At 42.8% G+C, this 25,875-nt stretch overlaps 3 protein-coding genes and 1 pseudogene across 3 annotated transcripts; all 4 read left to right on the top strand.

Annotated features, from left to right (window-relative positions):
• The first annotated feature begins 2,814 nt into the window (after positions 1-2,814).
• Positions 2,815-4,275, top strand: LOC119943810 (annotated as a pseudogene).
• A 6,941-nt stretch (positions 4,276-11,216) lies between these two features.
• On the top strand, positions 11,217-12,161 carry LOC119943821 (olfactory receptor 10AG1-like). Its single transcript, XM_038764993.1, has one exon. It carries the CDS (start codon positions 11,229-11,231, stop codon positions 12,159-12,161), a length of 933 nt encoding a protein of 310 aa, XP_038620921.1. The 5' UTR covers positions 11,217-11,228.
• Positions 12,162-18,464: 6,303 nt separating this feature from the next.
• On the top strand, positions 18,465-19,409 carry LOC119943829 (olfactory receptor 10AG1-like). The gene has a single exon (XM_038765004.1). It carries the CDS (start codon positions 18,477-18,479, stop codon positions 19,407-19,409), a length of 933 nt encoding a protein of 310 aa, XP_038620932.1. The 5' UTR covers positions 18,465-18,476.
• Positions 19,410-23,732: 4,323 nt separating this feature from the next.
• Positions 23,733-24,677, top strand: LOC119943820 (olfactory receptor 10AG1-like). The gene has a single exon (XM_038764992.1). The coding sequence runs from the start codon at positions 23,745-23,747 to the stop codon at positions 24,675-24,677; it is 933 nt and encodes a 310-aa protein (XP_038620920.1). The 5' UTR covers positions 23,733-23,744.
• The last annotated feature ends 1,198 nt before the right edge of the window (positions 24,678-25,875 follow it).

Here is a 25,875-nt window from a genome sequence, read left to right as displayed (position 1 = left end):
TGGAAAGAGCCTAAAAGTCTGAAGGACCTGAGATATAATCTCATTTCCACTGTATGTCTGCTGAGTGACCTTGGGCAAGTCACTTAATTTTTCTTATCCTCAGTTACCTCATCTGTGAAATGGACCCTATATGGGACATGGACTGTGTCCAACCTGAGTAGTGTGAACCCATCCCAACACTTAGTTCAGTGCCTGGCTCATAGTAAGCACTTCACAAATATCATAAAAGAATGTATATAAAACTTTCCACATCTCTCTCTTGACCTCTCTACTTGTTTCCACTACACTGCAGCCCACACTTCCAACTTGAGGCTGTCAGGGCCTGGAAATTCCCACTCCATTCTGATGTTGTCTTTGCACTGTGGTTGGAACACAGTGTACACAGTAAGCGCTCAATAAATATGATTGAATGAATGAATGAATGGAACTGATGAAGGCTGAAGTCACTGAGGGAACAGTAAAGAGCGAACTCTTGGATGGGATGAGCTAGGGTCAAAAGAGTGGGAGACTGGGCTTATTGGGTTGAGGAAGGAAGGAAGCTATGGGGAGTGGATGCCCAACATCCCTTTCCTGCCTTACGTTTGAAAGAAAAGCCCTTTGATGCCTTCAGAGGGGAGCTGGGATTAAGGGAAAGTGCAGGAGTCTTGAAATTGGGATAATGAGAGTGAAAAGGGGTGTGGTTTCAGATCATCCGGCCAGCCCTGGCTTCATGCCTGGACAAGATGGAAGTTTGGGGCAGTGGCCCTGAATGAAACCAGGCTTCACCATGATGGTGAGCTTCATCTCCAGGGGGGCCAGAAGGTACAAAAATGTGACTGCTCTTTACCACCTCTGTCTCCCTTGGACTTTTGTATTTCTTAGCCTGTTTCATATAGTGAGTGTCTCTGCCTCATGAGCATATTTTGAGTAGTGGGATGCTATTCCATGTGTGCTTGATTGGTGGAAGAAATCATAGAGTAACAATGGATAAGCAGACCTAACTTAAGAGAAATCACCCCTCAGAATTCCTGGAGGAGGGAGATTTGGAAATGATACAGTACAGTCCATGGAGAGAAAGGCTCCAAAGAAAGAAGGCTTTGGCCATGTATGCTAGATTGTCTTTTTGAGGGAGTTCATTAAACAAATAACAAGGGAGGGTTGCAGTCCCCACAGAGCAGAAAAGAAATGTCCTTTTCTATTTAAAGGCCAGTTAATGTTTGTGGAGTCCAAATGCATCTTGATGATCTCAATGACGCCAAAACTACGATCGTCGTTAGAGATCCACATTATTTCACTGGACTTTCAGCTTTGGAAGAACTGAAGTAAACTACTGGGAAATACTCTTAAAGCAAGAAACAAATACGAATCACATCATTTTCAAAATGAAAATGGCATAAGAAGATGTACGCATTGTGAGGATGGGACTTCAATATATATTCAGAAAACTAATTGTTGCAACTAATAAGGAATCAGTATTATATCATCATAAAATTCTAATCTGCACTTGGGCTATTTGGTGTTCCAAAATCAAAAAGCATCCTATTTGCCTGTGTGGGTAAGCTAATCAGGTCTATATGGTAATTTATGAAACTGGATTTGCATTTGCTTTAACATCTATTTTTGTTCATTTTTTTCTAGGACGTTTATGCATGTATTCTCTATCTCAAGTCAATTTTTAATGAAAATCACTTGAAATTACTCTAGGTGTCATTAAAATCAAATCATGAAGGTGGCTAGACTATTTTCCTTTACATGAGGGACTGTAAGAAAGGATGTTGGACCGTGTATTTTGACTCCCCCCTTTCCCTCCTACCTGCCTCCTGTCTCCTTCCCACTCGTACACACACAATAAGGGGATTGACATATTTACTCTTTCTTTAAAATAAATAAAACAAAAACTAAAAAAAACACCATTATGGCCATCCACGATATAAGTATATCCAATTACTTTACTAGAAGTCCTAAATATCTAGAGGTGCATTGTGTGCATTTTTTCTTACTTATCCAGATTTATTATAGGGAACATTTTAAAATTAATGTGGATTTAGTACCACTGCCTTTCTTTGCTCCCTAATGATTACCATAATTCAGATTCTTCCCATGTCCTAAGATGAGTCTGGCCCTGACTACAGACATCACTTAGAATCGGTCACAGACATCATTCACGGGTGTCCATGTCATATCACCAATCAATCAATGGTATTTATTAATAATAATGATAGCATTTGTTAAGCGCTTACTATGTGCAAAGCACTGTTCTAAGCGTATTTATTGAGCACTTACTATGTACAGAGTACTGTGCTAATACAATAGAACTAGCAGACATGTTTCCTGCCGATAATGAGCTTAAAATCTAGAGGGCTGAGGGCAGATGATCACGATCCCCACCACCCCAAATCTTCACCCTCCATTATCACCCATTACTAGTAGTGACGGTTCATGACAAAATGGCCAAACTCTGAGCCTGAAGTATTAAAAAGCTTGACCTAGTGGATAGAGCATTTACCTGAAAGTCATAAAGACGTGGGTTCTAACCCCAGATCTGCCACTTATCTGCAGTGTGTCCTTGGCAAGTTACTTAATTTTTCTGGGCCTCATTTCCTCATCTGTGAAATGGGGATTAAGACTCCAAGTCCTATATGGGACAGGGACTGTGTCCAACACGATTATCTACTCAAGCACTTAGTACAGTGCCTGGCATATAGTAAGCACTAAGCAAAATCACAATTTTTAAATCCCCTGTTAGTCTCATCAGTAATCAGGCAGTCTTAATATAACAAAAGATTAAATGGTGTATTCTAAAATCTATGAATGTTTCCCAAATTTCCTCTGTTTATGAATTAGGAGCCCAGTGATTTTCTTCACATAGGAGGAGAAAGGGTTAGCTTCATCTGTGTGGGAGAGTGGTATTCCTGTTCTGAAGTGTGTAGGAGGTGGAGGGACAGAGGTATGAACTTCTTCTGCAGTATAGAACACAAAAACCTTGCATGACACCTTTGTGCATAGGGCACAACTGAGGGTGCAGAGTATTATTTGGTAGATTGCTTGAGAGAATAACAGGGAGTGGCAGCCACCTGTACCCTGAGGTTTTCAATCAGTCTGACCACTGCTACTCAGCTTCCCCCTCATTCACATTAGTTCCTTCTACAAATATTTTTTGGGGACAACAGTAAGTGGGAGGTTGTTCAGAAGAGATAGAATATATAGGAGCATACACTGTAAATAATAGTGATATCTACTTGAACAGAATTAACTGATTTTTTCTGGGATTTGGGAGTACAGGATGCCCTGTGTGCATTGGCTACATGCTTTTATTCAAACTTTCTGATTTTGTCCTTTTCACAGCTGCATAATTTAGAAGAAATGGAGAAGGGAAATCTGACTGTAGAAGAATTTGTTCTCCTGGGATTTCTGGATCTTCCCAAATTGACAGAATTCTTCTTTGGGATTTTCTTTTTCAGCTACATGATCATCCTGGCAGGAAATGGACTCATAATTACAATAACCATAAGGGATCAAACTCTCCACAAACCCATGTACTTTTTCCTTAGGAACCTCTCCTTCTTGGAAATCTGTTATACATCCGTAACTCTGCCCAGAATGCTGATGAGTCTCCAGACACAGGATGGAACTATTTCTTTCCTTTCATGTGCTACACAGATGTGCTTCCTCCTAATTCTTGGAGCCACAGAGTGCCTTCTCCTGGCTGTGATGGCGTACGATCGTTACATGGCCATATGTAACCCGCTGCGGTATCCAATCATCATGAGCCGTAAAGTGTGTATCTTGCTGGCAGCTGCTTCCTGGATCAGTGGCATTCCGGTCCAGGTAGGGCAGACAGGTCAGATATTCTCCCTTCCCTTCTGTGATTCCAACAAGCTGAACCATTTTTTCTGCGATATCCCACCAGTACTCAAGCTGGCCTGTGGGGACACATCTATGAATCAACTCTCAGTCTATGCTGTGGCCCTGCTTTTTGTAACAGCCCCATTTCTCTTGATACTCGTGTCCTATGTCAAAATCATCTCCACCATCATGAGGTTACCTTCAGCCACGGGGAGATGCAAAGCCTTCTCCACCTGTTCTTCCCACCTCATTGTTGTCACCTTGTTCTATGGATCTGGTACCATCACATATCTATGGCCTAAGTCAAACTGCTCAGAAGATATGGATAAATTTCTGTCTTTGTTCTATACCATTGTAGCACCAGTACTTAACCCCATGATATATAGTCTGAGAAACAAGGAGGTGACTGTTGCTCTGAAAAAGTTTCTATCACAAAGATTCCTTTGTTAGGCAATCACATTCATTCATTCAATGATATTTATTGAGTGTTTACTGTGTGCAGAGCACTGTACTCTCCAGAAGTACAAATCAGCAACAAATAGAGACAGTCCCTACGCAACAGCGGGCTCACAGTCTAGAAGGGGGAGATAGACAACAAAATAAAACATGTAAACAGGTGTCAATACCATCAGAATAAATAGAATTATAGCTATGTAAACATCATTAATAAAATAAGTTGAGTAATAAATATGCAAAAATGTACACAAGATCGGTGAGGAGGGGAAGGGGGTGCAGAAGAGGGTGGGAGAGGGGCAATGAGGAAGGGAGACGGAGGAGAGGAAAAGGGAGGCTCAGTTTGAGAAGGCCTCTTGGAGGAGGGGAGCTCTCAGTAGGGCTTTGAAAGGAAGAAAAGAGCTAGTTTGGCAGATGTGTGGAGAGAGGGCATTCCAGGCCAGAGGTAGGACGTGGTTCAGGGGTCGATGGTGGGACTGGTGAGAATGAGGCAGAGTGAGGAGGTTAGTGGCAGAGGAGCAGAGTGTGTGGGCTGGACTGTAGAAGGAGAGAAGGGGGGTGAGGTAGGAGGGGGCGAGGTGATGGAGAGCTTTGAAGCCGAAAGTGAGGAGTTTTTGCTTCATGTGAAGGCTGATAGGCAACAGCTGGAGATTTTTGAGGAGTGAAGAGACATGCCCAGAACATTTCTGTAGAAAGATAATCCGGGCAGCAGAGTGAACGATAGACTGAAGCGGGGAGAGACAAGAGGTTGGGAGATCGGAAAGGAGGCTGACGTAGTAATCTGGTCTGGATAGGAAGAGATATTGTACCAACAAGGTAGTGGTTTGAAGGGAGACAAAAGGTCAGATCTTGATGATGTTGTGAAGGTGAGACTAGCAGGTTTTAGTAAAGGATTGGATGTGTGGGGTGAATGAGAGCACGGAGTTAAGATTGACACCAAGGTTGTGGGCTTGTGAGAAGGGAAGGATGGCAGTGCTGTCCACAGTGATGGGAAAAGTCGGGGAAAGGACAGGGTTTGGAAGGGAAGATAAGGATCTCAGTCTTGAGCTCACAGTCTAAATATAGTATATAGATGGGCAAATGGAGAACCAGGATGGTGCAGTGAATAGAGCACAGGCTGGGAGACAGAAGGTCCCAGGTTCTAATCCCCATTCCACCACCTGTCTGCTGTGTGACCTTAGGCAAATCACTTCACTTCTCTGGACCTCAGTTACCTCATCTCCAAAATAGGAATTGAGATTGTAAGCCCGACGTGGAATAGGGACTGTGTCCAACTCAATTTCCTCATATCTGCCCCACCGCTTAGTACAGTGGCTGGCCAATAGTATGCATGCAATAAATGCCATCATTATTAGAGGGGGAGATAGACATTAATATAAATAAATACATGAATTACACATTTATACATATGAGCTGTGAGGATGAGAGGGAGGATGAATAAAGAAAGCAACTCAGGGTGACGCAAAAGGGAGTGGGAGAAGAGGGGAGGAGCGTTTAATCAGGGAAGGCTCCTTGGAGAAGATGTGCCTTCAACAACGCTTTGAAGTGGGGGAGAGGAATTATCTGTCTTCCCAGAGGTCTTTCCAGACTAAGTCCCACACTTTTCCTCATCTCTCACTCCCCTCTGCATCACCCCTATTTCCTTCTTTTGCTCTCCTCCCTCCCAGTCCCACAGCACTTATGTATACATCTGTAATTTTATTTATTTATATTGATATCTTTATTTGTTTTGATGTCTGTATTCCTCCCTCTAGACTGTGAGCTCGTTGTGGGCAGGAATTGTCACTCTTTTTATTGCTGTATAGTACTTTCCAAGCACTTAGTACAGTGCTCTGCACACAGTAAGTGCTCCGCACACAGTATGTGCTCTGCACACAGTAAGTGCTCAATAAAGATGATTGAATGAATGAATGAATCTGTCTGATATGAGGAAGAAGGTATTTCAGGCCAGAGGTAAGAGGTAAGAGGTAAGATGTGGAGAACAGCGTGGCTTAGTGGAAAGAGCCCGGGCTTGGGAGTCAGAGGTCATGGATTCAAATACCTGCTCTGCCAAATGTCAGCTGTGTGACTTTGGGCAAGTCACTTAACTTCTCTGTGCCTCAGTTACCTCAACTGTAAAATGGGGATGAAGTCTTTGAGCTCCCCGTGAGACAACCTGATCACTTTGTAACATCCCTAGTGCTTAGAATAGTACTTTGCACTTAGTAAGTGATTAATAAAGGCCATCATTATTGTTATGTGCGTGAGAGGTTGGCAGTGAGATAGACGAGACCGAGGTACAGCAGGATGGTTATGTAAATAACTGTAACTTATTCACTCATATTAACAAATATAAATCTGTCTCCCCACCAAATTGTGAGCTCACTGTGGGCCGGGAATGCATCTACCAACTCTGTTGCATTGTACACTCCTCAGCCCTTAATACAATGCTCTGCACATGGTAGGTGCTCAATAACTATGATTGATTGATAGGAGGAGCAGAACCTGTACAGAAACTGCCTTTAGAATGTCCAGAATATTGGAGAAGTCAAACCATTTATGACCCAGGCTTTTTTGTCCTGAAGCCGTAAGATACACAAGCACTGCCCATTCCAAACACTGTTGAATTATGTAATGCTTTCATACTGTCAATTTTAATTTTATTAATGCTCCCATTGTTTATAACTTATTCTTCCCTTCTATATGTCTGTCCTTCCCCACTTAGATTTAAAACCAATGTGGGATGGAACTGTTGATTTTATAGGCAACTCAACATTTGGTATGGTGCCTGACATGAAGTACTTAATAAATATCACTATCCTCCCAACTTCGGCCTGTCTCAAACTCTCCTATATTTTTAATCCACACTATGACCTGGATCAATTTCTTCATCTCTGACTTTATTGTCATCCTCTATTACAAACCCTGGTTGCCTTCTGGCTGGAGTATTTCATCAGTCTCCTTAACAGTCTCCTTGATTCGGCTTCTCTCCTCTTCAGTGTACATCTTGAGAGGTATTAGACAACATTCCAAATGTGTCATTCAGAATGCACTACTGGACTCCTCAAAATCTCTAATGGTCACCCATTTCCCTCCAAACTATTTGATATAAGCAGCATGCCCTAATGGAAAGAGCCTGAGAGTCTGAAGAACCTGAGTTCTAATCTCAGTTCCACTATATGTCTGCTATGTGACCTTGGGCAAGTCACTTAACTTCTCTGATCCTCAGTTACCTCATCTGTAAAATAGACCCTATATGTTACATGGACATTGTCCAGCCTGAGTAGTGTGAATCCACCCCAGCATGTAGTTAAGTGCCTGGCTCATAGTAAGCACTTCACAAGTATCATAAAAGAATATATATAAAATTTTCCAAATCTCTCTCTTCACCTCTATGCTTGTTTCCACTACACTGCAGCCCACTCTTCCAATTTGAGGCTGTCAGGTCATTGATATTCCCACTCTGTTCTGAGGTTGTCTTTGCACTGTGGTTGGAACTGATGAAGGCTGAAGTCACTGAGGGAACAGTAAAGAGTGAACTCTGGGATGGGATGAGCTAGGATCAAAAGAGTGGGAGATTGTGCTTATTGGGTTGAGGAAGGAAGGAAGCTATGGGGAGTCGATGACCAACATCCCTTTCCTGCCTTACGTTTGAAAGAAAAGCCCTTTGGTTTCTTCAGAGGGGAGCCGGGATGAAGAGAAAGTGCAGGAGTCTTGAAATCGGGATAATGAGAGTGAAAAGGGGAGTGGTTTCAGATCATCTGGCCAGGCCTGGCTTCATGCCTGGACAAGATGGCAGTTTAGGGCAGTGGCCCTGAATAAACCCAGTCTTCACCATGATGGTGAGCTTCATCTCCAGGGGCCAGAAGGTACAAAAACGTGACTGCTCTTTTCCACCTCTGTCTCCCTTAGACTTTTGTATTTCTTAGCCTGTTTCATGTAATGAGTGTCTCTGCCTCATGTGCATATTTTGAGTAATGGTAGGCTATTCCATGTGTGCTTGATTGGCGGAAGAAGTCATAGAGTAACTATGGATAAGCAGACCTAACCTAAGAGAAATCACCCCTCAGAATTCCTGGAGGAGGGAGATTTGGAAATGATACAGTACAGTCCATGGAGAGAAAGGCTCCAAAGAATAAAGGCCTTGGCCATGTATTCTAGATTGTCTTTTTGAGGGAGTTCATTAAACAAATAACAAGGGAGGGTTGCTGTCCCCACAGAGCAGAAAAGAAAGGTTCTTTTCTATTTAAAGGCCAGTTGATGATTTTGGAGTCCAAATGCATGTTGGTGATCTCAATGACGCCAAAACTACGATTACGTTAGAGATCCCCATTATTTCACGGGACTTTCAGCTTTGGCAGAACTGAAGTAAACTACTGGGAAGCACTCTTAAAGCAAGAAACAAATACAAATCAGATCATTTTAAAAATGAAAACGGCGTAGGAAGATGTATGCATTATGAGGATGGGACTACAATATACATTCAGAAAACTAATTGTTGCAACTAATAAGGAATCGGTATGAAATCATCACAGAATTCTAATTTGCACTTTGACTATTTGGTGTTCCAAAATCAAAAAGCATCCTATTTGCCTGTGTGGGTAAGCTAACCAGGTCTATATGGTAATTTATGAAACTGGATTTGCATTTGCTTTAACATCTATTTTTCTTCATTTTTTTTCTAGGATGTTTAGGCATGTATTCTCTATCTTTTAAGTCACTTTTCAATGAAAACTACTTGAAATTCTTCTAGGTGTCATTAAAATCAAACCATGAAGGTGGCTAGACTGTTTTCCTTTACATGAGGGGCAGCAAGAAAGGATGTTGGACTGTGTATTTTGACTCCCCCCTTTCCCTCCTACTTGCCTCTGATCTCCTTCCCATACACACACCATAAGGGGATTGACATATTTACTCATTCTTTAAAATAAATAAAATAAAAACTAAAAAAAATCATCAGAGCCACCCATGATATAAATATATCTGATTATTTTCCTAGAAGTCCTAAATATCAAGGGGTGCATTGTGTGTTTTTTTTCTTAATTATCCAGATTTTATCCAGGGAACATTTTAAAATTAACATGGATTTAGTAGCACTGTAGCACAATTGCCATTCTTTGCTCTCTAATAATTACCATAATTCAGATTCTTCCCCTGTCCTAGGCTGGGTCTGCCCCACACTACAGACATCACTTAGAATATGCAGATTTGTCACAGACATCATTCACTGGTGTCCATGTCATATCACCAATTAATCAATGGTATTTATTGAGCACTTACTGTGTACAGAGCACTGTGCTAATACAATAGAATTATTAGACATGTTCCCTGCCCATAATGAGCTTAAAGTCTAGAGGGCTGAGGGCAGATGATCCCAATCCCCACCACCCCAAATCTTCATCCTCCATTGTCACCCATTACTAGTAGTAGCAGTTCATTACAAAATGGCAAACCTCTGAGCCTGAAGTATTAAAAAGCTTGACCTAGTAGATAAAGCGTGGACCTGGATGCCATAAAAACCAGGGTTCTAATCCTGGCTCTGCCACTTATCTGCTGTGTGTCCTTGGCAAGTTACTTCATTTTTCTGGGCCTCGTTTCCACATCTGTAAAATAGGGATTAAGACCTATATGAGAAAGGGACTGTGTCCAATTCGATTATCTACTCAAGCGCTTAGTACAGTGCCTGGCACATAGTAAGCACCTAGCAAAATCACAATTTTTAAATCCTCTGTTAGTCTCATCAGTAATCAGGCAGTCTTAATATAATAAATTAAATGGTATATTCTAAAATCTATGAATGTTTCCCAAATTTCTGCTGTTTATGAGTTAGGAGCCCGGTGATTTCCTTCACATAGGAGGAGAAATGGTTAGCTTCATCTGTGTGGGAGAGTGGATTTCCTGTTAAGAAGTGTGTAGGAGGTGGAGGGGCAGAGCTGTGACCTTCTTCTGCAGTGTAGAACCCAAAAACCTTGTGTGACACCTTTGTGCATAGAGCACAACTGAGAGGTCAGAGTATTATTTGGTAGATTGCTTGAGAGAATAAGAGGGAGTGGCAGCCACCTGCACCCTGAGGTTTTCAATCAGTCTGACCACTGCTACTCAGCTTCCCCCTCATTCACATTATTCCTCCTACAAATATTTTTTAAGGACAACAGCAAGCGGGAGGTTGTTCAGAAGAGATAGAATATATAAGAGCATATATTGTAAATGATAGTGATCATCATCATCATCATCAATCATATTTATTGAGCGCTTACTATGTGCAGAGCACTGTACTAAGCGCTTGGGAAGTACAAATTGGCAACATATAGAGACAGTCCCTACCCAACAGTGGGCTCACAGTCTAAAAGGGGGAGACAGAGAACAAAACCGAACATACTAACAAAATAAAATAAATAGCATAGATACGTACAAGTAAAATAAATAAATAAATAAATAGAGTAACAAATATGTACAAACATATATACATATATACAGGTGCTGTGGGGAAGGGAAGGAGGTAAGATGCGGGGGATGGAGAGGGGGACGAGGGGAGAGGAAGGAAGGGGCTCATTCTGGGAAGGCCTCCTGGAGGAGGTGAGCTCTCAGCAGGGCCTTGAAGGGAGGAAGAGAGCTAGCTTGGCGGATGGGCAGAGGGAGGGCATTCCAGGCCAGGGGGATGACGTGGGCCGGGGGTCGATGGCGGGACAGGTGAGAACGAGGTACGGTTAGGAGATTAGAGGCAGAGGAGCCGAGGGTGCGGGCTGGGCTGTAGAAGGAGAGAAGGGAGGTGAGGTAGAAGGGGGCCAGGGGATGGAGAGCCTTGAAGCCCAGGGTGAGGAGTTTCTGCCTGATATCTGATATCTATTTGAACAGAATTACCTGATATTTTCTGGGATTTAGGTGTACAGGATGCCTCGTGTGCATTGGCTACATTCTTTCGTTCAAACTTCCTGATTTTGTCCTTTTCACAGCTGAATAATTTAGAAGAAATGGAGAAGGGAAATCTGACTGTAGAAGAATTTGTTCTCCTGGGATTTCTGGATCTTCCCAAATTGAGAGAATTCCTCTTTGGGATTTTCTTTTTTAGCTACATGATCATCCTGGCAGGAAATGGACTCATAATTATAATAACCATAAGGGATCAAACTCTCCACAAACCCATGTACTTTTTCCTTAGGAACCTCTCCTTCTTGGAAATCTGTTATACATCCGTAACTCTGCCCAGAATGCTGATGAGTCTCCAGACACAGGATGGAACTATTTCTTTCCTTTCATGTGCTACACAGATGTGCTTCCTCCTAATTCTTGGATCCACAGAGTGCCTTCTCCTGGCTGTGATGGCGTACGATCGTTACATGGCCATATGTAACCCGCTGCGGTATCCAATCATCATGAGCCGTAAAGTGTGTATCTTGCTGGCAGCTGCTTCCTGGATCAGTGGCATTCCGGTCCAGGTAGGGCAGACAGGTCAGATATTCTCCCTTCCCTTCTGTGATTCCAACAATTTGAACCATTTTTTCTGCGATATCCCACCAGTACTCAAGCTGGCCTGTGGGGACACATCTATGAATCAACTCTTAGTCTATGCTGTGGTCCTGCTTTTTGTAACAGCCCCATTTCTCTTGATACTTGTGTCCTATGTCAAAATCATCTCCACCATCCTGAAGTTACCTTCGGCCACGGGGAGGTGCAAAGCCTTCTCCACCTGTTCTTCCCACCTCATTGTTGTCACCTTGTTCTATGGATCTGGTACCATTACATATCTATGGCCTAAGTCAAACTCCTCAGAAGATATGGATAAATTTCTGTCTTTGTTCTATACCACTGTAGCACCAGTACTTAACCCCATGGTATATAGTCTGAGAAACAAGGAGGTGACTGTTGCCCTGAAAAAGTTTCTATCACAAAGATTCCTTTGTTAGGCGATCACATTCATTCATTCAATGATATTTATTGAGTGTTTACTGTGTGCAGGGCACTGTACTCTTCGGAAGTACAAATCAGCAACAAATAGAGACAGTCCCTACGCAACAGCGGGCTCACAGTCTAGAAGGGGGAGACAGACAACAAAATAAAACATGTAAACAGGTCTCAATACCATCAGAATAAATAGAATTATAGCTATGTAAACATCATTAATAAAATAAGTTGAGTAATAAATATGTAAAAATGTAAACAAGATCTGTGAGGAGGGGAAGGGGGTGCAGAAGAGGGAGGGAGAGGGGCAATGAGGAAGGGAGAAGGAGGAGAGGAAAAGGGAGGCTCAGTTTGAGAAGGCCTCTTGGAGGAGGGGAGCTCTCAGTAGGGCTTTGAAAGGAAGAAAAGAGCTAGTTTGGCAGATGTGTGGAGGGAGGGCATTCCAGGCCAGAGGTAGGACGTGGGTCAGGGGTCGATGGCGGGACAGGCGAGAATGAGGCACAGTGAGGAGGTTAGTGGCAGAGGAGCAGAGTGTGGGGGCTGGGCGGTAGAAGGAGAGAAGGGAGGTGAAGTAGGAGGGGGTGAGGTGATGGAGAGCTTTGAAGCCCAGAGTGAGGAGTTTTTGCTTCATGTGAAGGTTGATAGGCAACAGCTGGAGATTTTTGAGGAGTGAAGAGACATGCCCAGAGCATTTCTGTAGAAAGATAATCCGGGCAGCAGAGTGAAGAATAGACTGAAGCAGGGAGAAACAGGGGGATGGGCGATCAGAAAGGAGGCTGATGTAGTAATCTGTTCTGGATAGGATGAGATATTGAACCATCAAGGTAGTGGTTTGAAGGGAGAGGAAAGGGCAGACCTTGATGAAGTTGTGAAGGTGAGACTAGCAGGTTTTGGTAAAGGATTGGATGTGTGGGGTGAATGAGAGCACGGCGTTAAGATTGACACCAAGTTTGCAGGCTTGTGAGAAGGGAAGGATGGCAGTGCTGTCCACAGTGATGGGAAAGTCGGGGAGAGGACAGGGTTTGGAAAGGAAGATAAGGATCTCAGTCTTGAGCTCACAGTCTAAATATAGTATATAGATGGGCAAATGGAGAACCAGGATGGTGCAGTGAATAGAGCACGGGATGGGAGACAGAAGGTCCCAGGTTCTAATCCCCGTTCCACCACCTGTCTGCTGTGTAACCTTAGGCAAGTTGCTTCACTTCTCTGGACCTCAGTTACCTCATCTCTAAAATGGGAATTGAGATTGTAAGCCCCACATGGAATAGGGACTGTGTCCAACTCAGTTTCCTCATATCTTCCCCACCGCTTAGTACAGTGGCTGGCACATAGTATGTATGCAATAAATGCCATCATTGTTAGAGGGGGAGATAGACATTAATATAAATAAATACATGAATTACAGATTTATACATATGAGCTGTGAGGATGAGAGGGAGGATGAATAAAGAGAGCAACTCAGGGTGATGCAAAAGGGAATGGGAGAAGAGGAGAGGAGCGCTTAATCAGGGAAGGCTCCTTGGAGAAGATGTGCCTTCAATAAGGCTTTGAAGTGGGGGAGAGCAATTATCTGTCTTCCCAGAGGCCTTTCCAGACTAAGCCCCACACTTTTCCTCATCTCTCACTCCCCTCTGCATCACCCCTATTTCCTTCTTTTGCTCTCCTCCCTCCCAGTCCCACAGCACTTATGTATACATCTGTAATTTTATTTATTTATATTGATATCTCTATTTGTTTTGATGTCTGTATTCCTCCCTCTAGACTGTGAGCTCCCTGTGGGCAGGAATTGTCACTCTTTTTATTGCTGTATTGTAATTTCCAAGCACTTAGTACAGTGCTCTGTGCACAGTAAGTGCTCTGCACACAGTAAGTGCTCTGCACACAGTAAGTGCTCAATAAAGATGATTGAATGAATGAATGAATCTGTCTGATATGAGGAGGAAGGTATTTCAGGCCAGAGATAAGGGGTAAGAGGTAAGATGTGGAGAACAGCGTGGCTTAGTGGAAAGAGCCCGGCCTTGGGAGTCAGAGGTCATGGATTCAAATACCTGCTCTGCCAAATGTCAGCTGTGTGACTTTGGGCAAGTCACTTAACTTCTCTGTGCCTCAGTTACCTCAACTGTAAAATGGGGATGAAGTCTTTGAGCTCCCCGTGAGACAACCTGATCACTTTGTAACATCCCCAGTGTTTAGAATAGTACTTTGCACATAGTAAGTGCTTAATAAAGGCCATCATTATTGTTATGTGCGTGAGAGGTTGGCAGTGAGATAGACGAGACCGAGGTACAGCAGGATGGTTATGTAAATAACTGTAACTTATTCACTCATATTAACAAATATAAATCTGCCCCCCACCAAATTGTGAGCTCACTGTGGGCCGGGAATGCATCTACCAACTCTGTTGTATTGTACACTCCTCAGCCCTTAATACAATGCTCTGCACATGGTAGGTGCTCAATAACTATGATTGATTGATAGGAGGAGCAGAACCTGTACAGAAACTGCCTTTAGAATGTCCAGAATATTGGAGAAGTCAAACCATTCATGACCCAGGATTTTATCCTGAAGCCGTAAGATACACAAGCACTGCCCATTCCAAACACTGTTGAATTATGTAATGCTTTCATACTGTCAATTTTAATTTTATTAATGCTCCCATTGTTTATAACTTATTCTTCCCTTCTATATGTCTGTCCTTCCCCACTTAGATTTAAAACCAATGTGGGATGGAACTGTTGATTTTATAGGCAACTCAACATTTGGTATGGTGCCTGACATGAAGTACTTAATAAATATCACTATCCTCCCAACTTCGGCCTGTCTCAAACTCTCCTATATTTTTAATCCACACTATGACCTGGATCAATTTCTTCATCTCTGACTTTATTGTCATCCTCTATTACAAACCCTGGTTGCCTTCTGGCTGGAGTATTTCATCAGTCTCCTTAACAGTCTCCTTGCTTCGGCTTCTCTCCTCTTCAGTGTACATCTTGAGAGGTATTAGACAACATTCCAAATGTGTCATTCAGAATGCACTACTGGACTCCTCAAAATCTCTAATGGTCACCCATTTCCCTCCAAACTATTTGATATAAGCAGCATGCCCTAATGGAAAGAGCCTGAGAGTCTGAAGAACCTGAGTTCTAATCTCAGTTCCACTATATGTCTGCTATGTGACCTTGGGCAAGTCACTTAACTTCTCTGATCCTCAGTTACCTCATCTGTAAAATAGACCCTATATGTTACATGGACATTGTCCAGCCTGAGTAGTGTGAATCCACCCCAGCATGTAGTTAAGTGCCTGGCTCATAGTAAGCACTTCACAAGTATCATAAAAGAATATATATAAAATTTTCCAAATCTCTCTCTTCACCTCTATGCTTGTTTCCACTACACTACAGCCCACACTTCCAATTTGAGGCTGTCAGGTCATTGATATTCCCACTCTGTTCTGAGGTTGTCTTTGTGCTGTGGTTGGAACTGATGAAGGCTGAAGTCACTGAGGGAACAGTAAAGAGTGAACTCTGGGATGGGATGAGCTAGGATCAAAAGAGTGGGAGATTGTGCTTATTGGGTTGAGGAAGGAAGGAAGCTATGGGGAGTGGATTCCCAACATCCCTTTCCTGCCTTACATTCTAAGGAGAAGCCCTTTGGTGTCTTCAGAGGGGAGCCGGGATGAAGGGAAAGTGCAGGAGTCTTGAAATTGGGATAATGAGAGTGAAAAGGGGAGTGGTTTCATATCATCTGGCGAGGCCTGGATTCGTGCCTGTACACGATGGCAGTTTGGGACATTGACCCTGATCATCTTTACCATGATTTTGAGCTTCATCTCCAAGGGCTGGAAGGTACAAAAATGGGACTGCTCTTTACCACCTCGGTCTCCCTTTGACTTTTGTATTTCTTAGCCTGTTTCCTGTAGTGTGTCTCTGCCTCATGAGCATATTTTGAGTAGTGGAAAGCTATTCCAAGTGTGCTTGATGGGTGGAAGAAGTTATAGAGTAACTATCGATAAGCAGGCCCAACCTAAGAGAAATTACCCCCCAGAATTCCTGGAGGAGGGAGATTTGGAAATGATACAGTACAGTCCATGGAGAGAAAGGCTCCAAAGAAAGAAGGTTTTGGCCATGTATTCTAGATTGTCTATTGAGGGAGTTCATTAAACAAATAACAAGGGAGGGTTGCAGTCCCCAGAGACCAGAAAAGAAAGGTCCTTTTCTATTTAAAGGACAGTTAACGTCTTTGGAGTCCAAATGCATCTCGGTGATCTCAAAGACGCCAAAACTACGATCGCCGTTAGAGATCCACATTATTTCACTGGACTTTCAGCTTTGGAAGAACTGAAGTAAACTACTGGGAAGCACTCTTAAAGCAAGAAACAAATACAAATCAGATCATTTTAAAAATGCAAATGGCATAGGAAGATGTATGCCTTAAGAGGATGGGACTTCAGTATACATTCAGAAAACTGTTACAACTAATAAGGAATCAGTATTACAGCATCATAAAATTCTAACCTGCACTTTGGCTATTTGGTGTTCCAAAATCAAAAAGCATCCTATTTGCCTATGTGGGTAAGCTAACCAGGTCTATACGGTAATTTATAAAACTGGATTTGCATTTGCTATAACATCTATTTTTCTTCATTTTTTCTAGGATGCCTATGCATGTATTCTCTATCTCGTCAGGTTTTAATGAAAATCACTTGAAATTCTTCTAGGTGTCATTAAAATCAAATCATGAAGGTGGCTAGACTGTTTTCCTTTACATGAGGGACAGCAAGAAAGGATGTTGGACTGTATTTTGACTCCCCCATTTCCCTCCTTCCTGCCTCCTGTCTCCTTCCCACGCATACACAACATAAGGAGATTGACATATTTACTCTTTCTTTAAAATAAATAAAACAAAAACTAAAAGAAAACACGATTAGGGCCACCCATGATATAAATATATCTGATTACTTTACTAGAAGTCCTAAATATCAAGGGGTGCATTGTGTGCTTTTTTTTTAATTATGCAGATTTTGTCTAGGGAACATTTTAAAATTAACGTGGATTTAGTACCACTGTAGCACCACTGCCTTTCTTTGCTCCCTAATAATTACCATAATTCAGATTCTTCCCCTGTCCTATGCTGGGTCTGTCCCAGACTATAGACATCACTTAGAGTATGCAGATTTGTCACAGACATCATTCACTGGTGTCCATGTCATATCACCAATCAATCAATGGTATTTATTGAGCACTTACTGTGTACAGAGCACTGTGCTAATACAATAGAATTAGCAGACATGTTCCCTGCCCGTAGTGAGTTTAAAGTCTAGAGGGCTGAGGGCAGATGATCCCAATCCCCACCACCCCAAATCTTCATCCTCCATTGTCACCCATTACTAGTAGTAGCAGTTCATGACAAAATTTCAAACCTCTGAGCCTGAAGTATTAAAAAGCTTGACCTAGTAGGTAAAGCATGGACCTGGACGTCATAAAGACCTGGGTTCTAATCCTGGCTCTGCCACTTATCTGCTGTGTGTCCTTGGCAAGTTACTTAATTTTTCTGGGCCTCGTTTCCACATCTGTAAAATAGGGATTAAGACTCCCAGTCCTATGTGGGAAAGGGACTGTGTTCAACCCGATTATCTACTCAAGCTCTTAGTACAGTGCCTGGCACATAGTAAGCACCTAGCAAAATCACAATTTTTAAATCCGCTGTTGGCTCATCAGTAATCAGGCAGTCTTAATATAACAAAAGATTAAGTGGTATATTCTAAAATAATGAATGTTTCCCAAATTCCTGCTGTTTATGAGTTAGGAGCCTGGTGATTTCCTTCACATAGGAGGAGAAATGGTTAGCTTCATCTGTGTGGGAGAGTGGGATTCCTGTTCTGAAGTGTGTAGGAGGTGGAGGGGCAGAGCTGTGACCTATTTCTGCATTGTAGAACCCTAAAACCTTGTGTGACACCTTTGTGCATAGAGCACAACTGAGGGTGCAGAGTATTATTTGGTAGATTGCTTGAGAGAATAACAGGGAGTGGCAGCCACCTGCACCCTGAGGTTTTCAGTCAGACCATTGCTACTCAGCTTCCCCCTCATTCACATTAGTTCCTTCTACAAATATTTTTTAAGGACAACAACAAGCGGGAGGTTGTTCAGAAGAGATAGAATATATAAGAGCATACACTGTAAATAATAGTGATATCTATTTGAACAGAATTAACTGATTTTTTCTGGGATTTAGGTGTACCGGATGCCTCGTGTGCATTGGTTACATGCTTTCGTTCAAACTTCCTGATTTTGTCCTTTTCACAGCTGAATAACTTAGAAGAAATGGAGAAGGGAAATCTGACTGTAGAAGAATTTGTTCTCCTGGGATTTCTGGATCTTCCCAAATTGAGAGAATTCTTCTTTGGGATTTTCTTTTTTAGCTACATGATCATCCTGGCAGGAAATGGACTCATAATTATAATAACCATAAGGGATCAAACTCTCCACAAACCCATGTACTTTTTCCTTAGGAACCTCTCCTTCTTGGAAATCTGTTATACATCCGTAACTCTGCCCAGAATGCTGATGAGTCTCCAGACACAGGATGGAACTATTTCTTTCCTTTCATGTGCTACACAGATGTGCTTCCTCCTAATTCTTGGAGCCACGGAGTGCTCTCTCCTGGCTGTGATGGCGTACGATCGTTACATGGCCATACGTAACCCACTGCGGTATCCAATCATCATGAGCCGTAAAGTATGTGTCCTGCTGGCAGCTGCTTCCTGGATCAGTGGCATTCCAGTCCTGATAGGGGAGACAGGTCAGATATTCTCCCTTCCCTTCTGTGATTCCAACAAGCTGAACCACTTTTTCTGCGATATCCCACCAGTACTCAGGCTGGCCTGTGGGGACACATCTATGAATCAACTCTTAGTCTACGCTGTGGCCCTGCTTTTTGTAACAGCCCCATTTCTCTTGATACTTGTATCCTACATCAAAATCATCTCCACCATCCTGAAGGTACCTTCAGCCACAGGGAGGAGCAAAGCCTTCTCCACCTGTTCTTCCCACCTCATTGTTGTCATCTTATTCTTTGGATCTGCTATCATCACATATCTATGGCCTACGTCAAGCCACTCAGAAGATATGGATAAATTTCTGTCTTTGTTCTACACCATTGTAGCACCAGTATTTAACCCCATGATATATAGTCTGAGAAACAAGGAGGTGACTGTTGCCCTGAAAAAGTTTCTATCACAAAGATTCCTTTGTTAGGCAATCACATTCATTCATTCATTCAATCATATTTATTGAGTGTTTAGGGTGTGCAGGGCACTGTACTCTTGGGAAGTACAAATCGGCAACATATAGAGACAGTTCCTACCTAACTGCGGTCTCACAGTCTAGAAGGGGGAGACAGATAACAAAACTAAACATGCAGACAGGTGTCAATACCATCAGAATAAATAGAATTATAGCTATTTAAACATCATTAATAACATAATTAGAGAAATATATATGTAAAAAGGTACTCAAGAGCTGTGAGGAGGGGAAGGGGTAATGCAGAGGGAGGGAGAGGGGTGATGGGGAGGGGAGAAAGAGGAGAGAAAAAGGGAGGCTCAGTTTGGTAAGGCCTCTTGGAGGAGGTGAACTCTCAGTAGGGCTTTGAAATGAGGAAAAGAGCTAGTTTGTCAGATGTGTGGGGGAGGGCATTCCAGACCGGAGGTAGGACGTGGGTCAGGGGTCGATGCAGGGACAGGCACAGTGAATGAGGCACAGTGAGGAAGTTAGTGGCAGAGGAGCGGAGTGTGTGGGCTGGGCTGTAGTAGGAGAGAATGGAGGTGAGGTAGGAGAGGGCGAGGTGATGGAGAACTTTGAAGCCAATAGTGAGGAATTTTTGCTTCGTGTGAAGGTTTATAGGCAACAGCTGGAAACTTTTTGAGGAGTAGAGTGACATGCCCAGAGCGTTTCTGTAGAAAGATAATCCGGGCAGCAGAGTGAAGAATAGACTGAAGCCGGGAGAGACAGGGGGATGGGCAATCAGAAAGGAGGCTGATGCAGTAATCCGGTCCAGATGGGATGAGAAATTGAACCTCTGTCACTTGTCAGCTGTGTGACTTTGAGCAAGTTACTTAACTTCTCTATGCCTCAGTTACCTCATCTGTAAAATGGGGATGAAGACTGTGAGCCCTACGTGGGACAACCTGATTACATTATATCTACCCCAGCGTTTAGAACAGTGGTTGACACATAGTAAGTGCTTAGCAAATGCCATCATTATTATTATAAGGATCTCAGTCTTGAGCTCACAGTCTGAATATAGTAAATAGATGGGCAAATGGAGAACCAGGATGGTGCAGTAAATAGAGCACCCGCTGGGAGACAGAAGGTCATGGGTTATAATCCCAGTTCCACCACCCGTCTGCTGTGTGACCTTGGGCAAATCACTTCACTTCTCTGGACCTCAGTTACATCATCTGTAAAATGGGAATTGAGACTATAAGCTCCAAGTGGTATAGGGACTGTGTCCACCTCCATTTGCTTGTCTCTGCCCTAACGCTTAGTACAGTGGCTGGCACATAGTATGCACATAATAAATGCCATCATTATTAGAGGGGGAGCTAGACATTGATATAAATAAATACATGAATTACAGATTTATACATATGAGCTGTGAGGATGAGAGGGAGGATGAATAAAGAGAGCAAGTCAGGGTGACTCAGAATTGAGTGGGAGAAGAGGAGAGGAGCATTTAATCAGGGAAAGCTCCTTGGAGAAGATGTGCCTTCAATAAGGCTTTGAAGTGGGGGAGAGCAATTATCTGTCTTCCCAGAGGCCTTTCCAGACTAAGCCCTACACTTTTCTTCATCTCTCACTCCCTTCTGCATTGCCCCTATTTCCTTCCTTTGCTCTCCTCCCTCCCAGTCCCACAGCAGTTATGTATATATCTCCAATTTTATTCATTTATATTGATATCTTTGTTTTGATATCTGTGTTCCCCCCCTCTAGACTGTGAGCTCCTTGTGGGCAGGAATTGTCACTCTTTTTATTGTTGTATTGTACTTTCCAAGCCCTTGGTACAGTATTCTGCACACAGTAAGTGCTCTGCACACAGTAAGTGCTCAATAAAGATGATTGAATGAATGAATGAATCTGTCTGATATGAGGAGGAGGGTATTTCAGGCCAGAGGTAGGGGGTAAGAGGTAAGATATGGAGAAGCAGCATGGGTCAGTGGAAAGAGCCCGGCCTTGGGAGTCAGATGTCATGGATTCAAATACCTGCTCTGCCAAAGGTCAGCTGTGTGACTTTGGGCAAGTCACTTAACTTCTCTGTGTCTCAGTTACGTCATGGACTGTACAGGCCATGGAGAGAAAGGCTCCAAAGAAAGAAGGTTTTGACCATGTATTCTAGATTGTCTATTGAGGGAGTTCATTAAACAATTAACAAGGGAGGGTTGCAGTCCCCAGAGAGCAGAAAAGAAAGGTCCTTTTCTATTTAAAGAACAGTTAATGTCTTTGGAGTCCAAATGCATCTTGGTGATCTCAAAGACGCCAAAACAACGATCACCGTTTGAGATCCACATTATTTCACTGGACTTTCAGCTTTGGAAGGACTGAAGTAAACTACTGGGAAGCACTCTTAAAGCAAGAAACAAATACAAATCAGATCATTTTAAAAATGAAAATGGCATAGGAAGATGTATGCCTTAAGAGGATGGGACTTCAATATACATTCAGAAAACTAATTGTTGCAACTAATAAGGAATCGGTATGAAATCATCACAGAATTCTAATCTACACTTTGGCTATTTGGTGTTCCAAAATCAAAAGGCATCCTATTTGCCTGTGTGGGTAAGCTAACCAGGTCTATACAGTGATTTATAAAACTGGATTTGTATTTGCTTTAACATCTATTTTTCTTCATTTTTTCTAGGATGCTTATGCATATATTCTCTATCTCGTCAGGTTTTAATGAAAATCACTTGAAATTCTTCTAGGTGTCATTAATATCAAATCATGAAGGTGGCTTGATGGTTTTCCTTTACATGAGGGACAGCAAGAAAGGATGTTGGACTGTGTATTTTGACTCCCCCCTTTCCCTCCTACCTGCCTCCTGTCTCCTTCCCACCCATACACACACCATAAGGAGATTGACATATTTACTCTTTCTTTAAAATAAATAAAACAAAAACTAAAAGGAAACACCATTAGGGCCACCCATGAAATAAATATATCTGATTACTTTACTAGAAATCCTAAATATCAAGGGGTGCATTGTCTGCTTTTTTAAAAATTATGCAGATTTTGTCTAGGGAACATTTTAAAATTAACATGGATTCAGTACCACTATAGCACCACTGCCTTTCTTTGCTCCCTAATAATTACCACAATTCAGATTCTTCCCCTGTCCTACGCAGGGTCTGTCCCAGACTATAGACATCACTTAGAGTATGTAGATTTGTCACAGACATCATTCACTGGTGTCCATGTCATATCACCAATCAATCAATGGTATTTCTTGAGCACTTACTGTGTACAGAGCACTGTGCTACTACAATAGAATTATTAGACATGTTCCCTGCCCATAATGAGCTTAAAGTCTAGAGGGCTGAGGGCAGATGATCCCAATCCCTACCACCCCAAATCTTCATCCTCCATTGTCACCCATTACTAGTAGTAGCAGTTCATGACAAAATTTCAAACCCCTGAGCCTGAAGTATTAAATAGCTTGACCTAGTAGATAAAGCATGGACCTGGATGTCATAAAGACCTGGGTTCTAATCCTGGCTCTGCCACTTATCTGCTGTGTGTCCTTGGCAAGTTACTTAATTTTTATGGGCCTCGTTTCCACATCTGTGAAATAGGGATTAAGACTCCAAGTCCTATGTGGGAAAGGGACTGTGTCCAACCCGATTATCTACTCAAGCGCTTAGTACAGTGACTGGCACACAGTAAGCACTTGGCAAAATCACAATTTTTAAATCCTCTGTTAGTCTCATCAGTAATCAGGCAGTCTTAATATAACAAATTTTAAATGGTATATTCTAAAATCTATGAATGTTTCCCAAATTTCTGCTGTTTATGAGTTAGGAGCCCGGTGATTTCCTTCACATAGGAGGAGAAAGGGTTAGTTACACCTGTGTGGGAGAGTGGATTTCCTGTTTTGAAGTGTGTAGGAGGTGGAGGGTTAGAGGTGTGACCTTCTTCTTCATTGTAGAACCCAAAGACCTTGTGTGACACCTTTGTGCATAGAGCACAACTGAGGGGTCAGAGTATTATTTGGTAGATTGCTTGAGAGAATAACAGGGAGTGGCAGCCACCTGCACCATGAGGTTTTCAATCAGTCTGACCACTGCTACTCAGCTTCTCCCTCATTCACATTAGTTCCTTCTACAAATATATTTTAAGGACAACAGCAAGCGGGAGGTTGTTCAGAAGAGATGGAATATGTTGGAGCATGTACTGTAAATAATAGTGATATCTATTTGAATAGAATTAGCGCATTTTTTCTGGGATTTGGGTGTACCGTATGCCTCGTGTGCATTGGTTACATGCTTTCATTCAAACTTCCTGATTTTGTCCTTTTCACAGCTGAATAATTTAGAAGAAATGGAGAAGGGAAATCTGACTGTAGAAGAATTTGTTCTCCTGGGTTTTCTGGATCTTCCCAAATTGAGAGAATTCCTCTTTGGGATTTTCTTTTTTAGCTACATGATCATCCTGGCAGGAAATGGACTCATAATTATAATAACCATAAGGGATCAAACTCTCCACAAACCCATGTACTTTTTCCTTAGGAACCTCTCCTTCTTGGAAATCTGTTATACATCCGTAACTCTGCCCAGAATGCTGATGAGTCTCCAGACACAGGATGGAACTATTTCTTTCCTTTCATGTGCTACACAGATGTGCTTCCTCCTAATTCTTGGAGCCACAGAGTGCCTTCTCCTGGCTGTTATGGCATATGATCGTTACATGGCCATATGTAACCCGCTGCGTTATCCAATCATCATGAGCCGTAAAGTATGTGTCCTGCTGGCAGCTGCTTCCTGGATCAGTGGCATTCCGGTCCTGATAGGGCAGACAGGTCAGATATTCTCCCTTCCCTTCTGTGATTCCAACAAGTTGAACCATTTTTTCTGCGATATCCCACCAGTACTCAAGCTGGCCTGTGGGGACACATCTATGAATCAACTCTTAGTCTATGCTGTGGTCCTGCTTTTTGTAACAGCCCCATTTCTCTTGATACTTGTGTCCTATGTCAAAATCATCTCCACCATCCTGAAGTTACCTTCGGCCACGGGGAGATGCAAAGCCTTCTCCACCTGTTGTTCCCACCTCATTGTTGTCACCTTGTTCTATGGATCTGGTACCATCACATATCTATGGCCTAAGTCAAACTACTCAGAAGATATGGATAAATTTCTGTCTTTGTTCTATACCATTGTAGCACCAGTACTTAACCCCATGATATATAGTCTGAGAAACAAGGAGGTGACTGTTGCCCTGAAAAAGTTTCTATCACAAAGATTCCTTTGTTAGGCAATCACATTCATTCATTCAATGATATTTATTGAGTGTTTACTGTGTGCAGGGCACTGTACTCTTCGGAAGTACAAATCAGCAACAAATAGAGACAGTCCCTACGCAACAGTGGGCTCACAGTCTAGAAGGGGGAGACAGACAACAAAATAAAACATGTAAACAGGTGTCAATACCATCAGAATAAATAGAATTATAGCTATGCAAACATCATTAATAAAATAAGTTGAGTAATAAATATGTAAAAATGTACACAAGATCTGTGAGGAGGGGAAGGGGGTGCGGAAGATTGAGGGAGAGGGGCAATGAGGAAGGGAGAAGGAGGAGAGGAAAAGGGAGGCTCAGTTTGAGAAGGCCTCTTGGAGGAGGGGAGCTCTCAGTAGGGCTTTGAAAGGAAGAAAAGAGCTAGTTTGGCAGATGTGTGGAGGGAGGACATTCCAGGCCAGAGGTAGGACGTGGGTCAGGGGTCGATGGCAGGACAGGCGAGTATGAGGCACAGTGAGGAGGTTAATGGCAGAGGAGCAGAGTGTGTGGGCTGGGCGGTAGAAGGAGAGAAGGGAGGTGAGGTGGGGGGGGGGCGAGGTGATGGAGAGCTTTGAAGCCGATAGTGAGGAGTTTTTGCTTCATGTGAAGGCTGATAGGCAACAGCTGGAGATTTTTGAGGAGTGAAGAGACATGCCCAGAGCATTTCTGTAGAAAGATAATCCAGGCAGCAGAGTGAACAATAGACTGAAGCGGGGAGAGACAAGAGGTTGGGAGATCAGAAAGGAGGCTGATGTAGTAATCTGGTCTGGATAGGATGAGATATTGTATCAACAAGGTAGTGGTTTGAAGGGAGAGGAAAGGGCAGATCTTGATGAAGTTGTGAAGGTGAGACTAGCAGGTTTTGGTAAAGGATTGGATGTGTGGGGTGAATGAGAGCACGGAGTTAAGATTGACACCAAGGTTGTGGGCTTGTGAGAAGGGAAGGATGGCAATGCTGTCCACAGTGATGGGAAAAGTCGGGGAGAGGACAGGGTTTGGAAGGGAAGATAAGGATCTCAGTCTTGAGCTCACAGTCTAAATATAGTATATAGATGGGCAAATGGAGAACCAGGATGGTGCAGTGAATAGAGCACAGTTTGGGAGACAGAAGGTCCCAGGTTCTAATCCCCGTTCCACCACCTGTCTGCTGTGTGACCTTAGGCAAATCACTTCA

The sequence above is a fragment of the Tachyglossus aculeatus genome, chromosome 22 (genome assembly GCF_015852505.1).
Source record: "Tachyglossus aculeatus isolate mTacAcu1 chromosome 22, mTacAcu1.pri, whole genome shotgun sequence".
NCBI lineage: Eukaryota > Metazoa > Chordata > Mammalia > Monotremata > Tachyglossidae > Tachyglossus > Tachyglossus aculeatus.
This window is presented reverse-complemented; position numbering and strand designations above follow the sequence as displayed.

Bases quoted from the DNA above. Each gene is read 5' to 3' on its own strand.
- LOC119943821 (XM_038764993.1), top strand. From the start codon at position 11,229: ATGGAGAAGGGAAATCTGACTGTAGAAGAATTTGTTCTCCTGGGATTT.
- LOC119943829 (XM_038765004.1), top strand. From the start codon at position 18,477: ATGGAGAAGGGAAATCTGACTGTAGAAGAATTTGTTCTCCTGGGATTT.
- LOC119943820 (XM_038764992.1), top strand. From the start codon at position 23,745: ATGGAGAAGGGAAATCTGACTGTAGAAGAATTTGTTCTCCTGGGTTTT.